The following is a 5000-nucleotide window of genomic DNA, read 5'->3' on the forward strand; positions in this document are numbered from 1 at the left end:
CTGATAAACACCATATAATGTCTTGTGACTAGCGAACATTCACTATCCTAACTGTCCCAGTTATCAGCACAAGATAAATCATTATAATATTATACTATTCAGGTTTATCATACGCTTTGTCCAAAAAACATCCGACAGTCAGCCAATGTGTCGTGCATGTGTAGGAATGTGAGGTACACTTAAGACATTTTAGATTTTTTTTTAAAATATATATACCAATTTACTCAACCAACTAGTCTAAATAACTGTTGACTGTTCAGATTGGTTATCATCTTTTTTTCACAACAGACAAAGCAAAAAAATAGATAGAAGAGCCAACAGACCAAGAAAGAAAATCAGAATTAGCCAGATCACAACAGGCAAAGATGAAGAGGATGCCTTCTACACCGGTGTTGGCACTGGTGGATCTTTGTGTGTGTGTGTGTGTTTGTGTGTGTGTGTGTGTGTGTGTGTGTGTGTGTGTGTGTGTGTCTGTGTGTCTGTGTGTCTTTGTGTCTGTGTCTGTTTGTGTGTGTTCCATATCCCTGGCTGTCTCTGTCTCTTAGCGTTATCATTATCAAAGTAAATTGCAGCTCCGGTGCGCCAGATGAAGAAATGCAATATTTCCATTTCTTGACTGTGTGCGTCTCCTCTCCCCGCCTCTGCAGCTATACATGCCATATAATCACAACACTGTCACAACACATGGCACACACAATGGATCATTCCCATAGCTTCATTCTTTCTGGTTTGCTCAGTGTGCATTCACAACAGCTTTATTTTGATCATTCATTTTTTTAAATACAGTATCCGCTCCACTGACATGCTTATGCTTTATGTCCCACAAGCCCGGTCTGAGCTGGGAAAGACAGCTTTTAGCTTCAGTGCCCCTGACTCCTGGAACAACTTACAGCAACAAATTAAACTAAATAACTTCATATCCTTTAACCAATTTAAACAAACTATTTTAAATCTGCCAAACTCTACCTGTAACTGTTTTAATTAGGCTATATTGTACTTTCACCCATTTAATTTGAATTGCTACCACTTAATCTTCACCACTGTGTAAATGTTTCAATTGTTTTTCTCTTCACCTGTTGTTATGTATTTGATGTATTTGCGTTGAATATTGTTTATGTATTGTTGTTTTTCCTTTGAATTTGTTTGAACTCGACGTCATTGAAAATGAGGGTCACCCCTCAATTGGTCTCTCCAGGATAAATAAAAGTTAAATGAAAAAAAAAATCTCTTTTCTTTGGACTTTGTTTGAGATGATATAAGCAACAACTATATACTTTCGAAGGGACACTTTCTGTACACACACACATTGTATTTAAAGTTGCTCTGAGGATCTTTCAGTTTGTGTTAATTCTTGCACCCCCTTTGGACAAAAGCGGTAGTGTTTTTACCACGCACTATGTAGTTCCTGGGTGAGCGTATACCCATGACAAAGGCATTAAGAAAAGCTATATAAAAATGGCAATCTTTGCACTGATGGTTTCGTTTGCTGTTACATGTCATTCATGATCATCAGAGGAAAAATGAGACTGTTTCAATATATATTTCAAAGTTCCTCATAGCACCTTTAAATTGTGTGTTTTAAAACTAAATTCCGTAAAGGTTTCCTGCCCTGTTTACAAAACGTTATTCAGGAAGAAAGTTTGGCTGCATTTTCCTCTAAAACTTGTACTTTCCGATATATTGCCAACAATGTGTGCAGTGTAGCTCCTTTTCAAGATCTGGTCATTTTTTGACAACAGTTTGCTTCAAACGTTGCCACAGCAGATTAGCAAGACAAAAGCCAGAGATGGTGTTTTCCCAATTTAATGTGGAGGAAACTTGACATGACCTGCACAGAGCCCTGACCCTCTAACCCCATCTAACACCTTGGGGATGAGCAGGAACACCCACTGTGAACCAGACCTCATCAGACAACATCAGTGATGGAGCTTATGGTTACTGACTGAAATGTTCAAAAATCACATATAGCTGTAAGGTATATATGTATGTATATGTTTAGTAGTAGTCCCATTGCTGGTGTTGTAAGTAGTATTATTTGATAAGTAAAACCAAAAAATTAAAGAGAGAGAGAGAGAGAGAGAGAGAGAGAGAGAGAGAGAGAGAGAGAGAGAGAGAGAGAGAGAACAGGTAGAGATAGCTGAGAGCTGATGTCTTCCATATTTGATGCAGCCAGTCAAAGGTAATTAAGCTCTGCGTGTGAATCTCTGTGTGTGTGTGTGTGTGTGTGTGTGTGTGTGTGTGCCTAACTACTCCTGCATGTGTGTGTGTGTGTGTGTGTGTGTGTGTGTGTGTGTGTGTGTGTGTGTGTTGGAGTGATTATATGTCTGTGTGACTGCGTGTGCGAGTGAGTGAGTGAGCGAGAGAGAGGCAGATTATCTGTGTCAGTGGCCATTTGCTCACAACTGGCGCCACATCGGAAAGAGCCAGAGGCAGAGAGCATCATGGGTAAATGAGCACACAGCGCCTAGCGCTTACCGAGATAGAGTGAGAGAAAGAGAGCTAGAGAGAGAGAGAAACTGCATGCCAGATGACCTGACTCCTGCGGTAAATTGTATGATGGTGTTTGACTAATTCTCTGCCCATACGCACACACACACACACACACACACACACACACACACACACACACACACACACACACACACACAGAATCCAACTTTATGGAAAGAAAGAAGTACTGTACATTGAAGTATATTAATAACACACACACACACACACACACACACACACACACACACACACACGGTCTGTGGTGTACCTGCAAGCCTGGAGTTGGCGTAGGGAGGTGAGAGCCCTTCATGTGACGGCATGTACTGGGACCCTTCTGCATAACTCTGAAAGGACAGACACAAGTTGGCTGAACATTTACATTTTCTTATCATATAGATGTCATTAGAATACGCAGCAGAAGGACATGTGACAGTAAGGATTACATTGACAGAGACATTAGCGCTATCTGTATTGACAATAGCTGTAGCTCTTGATAACCAGGGTGAGTGTCTCGTTCATGTGTGTCTTCGTAGTGCAGCTGCATAGGGAACACTAATATTTAGACATTTTGGGAAATATGTTTATTTGTTCGGTTGCCAAGAGATGAGACGATTCATACAACTCTCATATCAGTGCGCTAAATATGAGCCAGACAGCAGGCAGTCAGCTTAGCCCTTGGCCTGCATATGAACTGGAGGCAGGGGAAGAAAGCCAACCTACAGTCCAATATATATACAGTATAATGGAGATATACAGTATGTTGCTGTAAGTGAGCTTTGGATGAAAGTGGAAACTTTGCATTTTTAAAAATGAATAGAAACTGCAATGAAAAATGTTGATTTCTTGGAACATTATGCAATTAGAATCCAGCCAGATACTGTAGTTGCATGTCTACCCCCTTTATCTCTCTCTCTCTTTTTCTTGCATCCATGTCTGAAACATGACTATTTAATCTCTTCTCCTCCAAAGTCTCCTCACATCCCTAGTGTATTAGTTGTAACAGAAGTAGTACCAGCAGGCATGTTATAGTAGTAACGGCAATAATAGTCAATTGAAGTTGAGTTAAATGTAGAGAAAATAGGTTTTGTAAACTAACAGCAGGCTGTGCGAATGTAAACAAATAGTGCTGCACATTTATTGGTAATAATAGGTCAATAATATTAACATTAGTATTGTTGTTAGTACGGTAGTTACCTTGGAAGAACGACTTCCACTGGCCCACGAGCCTGCAGGCGTTCTCTCCTCCATATCTGTGTGAGAAAGAGAGAGAGATATTTAAGATGACTGGAGAAAACATACAACACAGCGGTACTCTTTAGGAAGATGTCATTGGGAGTTGATATAGGGGAAAATACAGTTGTGGGAAAAAAACCTATGTATAGTGCACTGGATGTATCCTGAAACACATGGTTATGTCCCAGACCTGCTCTGTGCCTTGCTTTACAGTGCTCCTGGAGCTCCTTCTCCCCCTCCTTCTCCCCGTTACCTATTGCTGCCTTTAAAGCCTGTGAGGCTCCACTCACACTCCCTCTCCAGCCAGGACCAACAGCATGGTCCCCAGCCAACGTTTTGAGTTCCCTTTGTTACAATAAACCCAGGTTGCGTTCCGAATCGCATACTCTTTCTTTTTTCTATTCTACATACTACATCCGACGATAAAAATAATCTAGTTAGGATGCAGTAGGCATACTGTTGGGACATACTTTTACTATTTTATTTCATCATAACATTGCGCCTTGATCTTGCCTCTTGCTTTTATATCCGTCGCATCCCCGTTTGTTTTCATATGGAGGCTTCGTCGATGTGACGTCACTTCACGTGCGCACTGGATTGTGGGTCAGAATCGCCCGAATATCATGCTCATTTCCAACACTAACAATCTTGGCCGGAGGAAGTAAGACATCCGGGTACTTCTAACCATCCTAAATCTGGCCACAAGAATCGGGACATCCTAAATCTTTTTTTCTACATACTATATAGTAGAAAGTATACGATTCGGAACGCAACCCCATACAATAATCAAAAGCTGCATTTGATGGTTCTGGATGTTTTACACCACTGTGTTTTATTGAGTTATCAGTTAAACAAGTGCTGCTATCGTCTCAGTTCTCCCATTCTAACCACACACATAACTGTTTGAGCGATCTTCACTTCAACACTAAATACATACTGTTACATAGAATATTACCGTAACTTGTGCCCACACTCTACAAACAGCAGCGTAAATCTTTCTCTCTGCGCGCTCCATGCCATTAAACATTATTGATTATGATTGGAGAGCCTGTAATGTGTCTGGGTGAAATGTAATGGCCCTTTAAGCCTTCCATGCACACCACTAATCCTCTCTGCCTGCATAACACTGCTTCTAGGATGTATTATATCTAGAGGTCAGAGCGCTGACCCAGAGGTCATAGGTCACCGGATTACGTGAAGTTATTATAATTTATTCTAAAGGAGAACATACTGTAACTGTGTGTAGGAAGCAGGCATGACAATTTATGGAATACCCA

At 40.8% G+C, this 5000-nt stretch overlaps 1 protein-coding gene across 3 annotated transcripts in view; it reads right to left on the reverse strand.

Moving 5' to 3' along the window:
- tcf4 (transcription factor 4) overlaps window positions 1-5000 on the reverse strand; it is a 209879-nt gene that overhangs the window by 157640 nt on the left and 47239 nt on the right. For all 3 annotated transcript variants that reach the window (XM_080046963.1, XM_080046964.1, XM_080046962.1), the window contains 2 exons: window positions 3685-3740; window positions 2759-2834 (listed from right to left, as the gene is read on the reverse strand). In XM_080046963.1, coding sequence (XP_079903089.1) covers window positions 2759-2834; window positions 3685-3740 — 132 coding nt within the window. The remainder of the gene's footprint in view (window positions 1-2758; window positions 2835-3684; window positions 3741-5000) is intronic.

This window comes from Ammodytes marinus, assembly GCF_949987685.1.
Source record: "Ammodytes marinus genome assembly, chromosome: 18".
Taxonomy (NCBI): domain Eukaryota; kingdom Metazoa; phylum Chordata; class Actinopteri; order Uranoscopiformes; family Ammodytidae; genus Ammodytes; species Ammodytes marinus.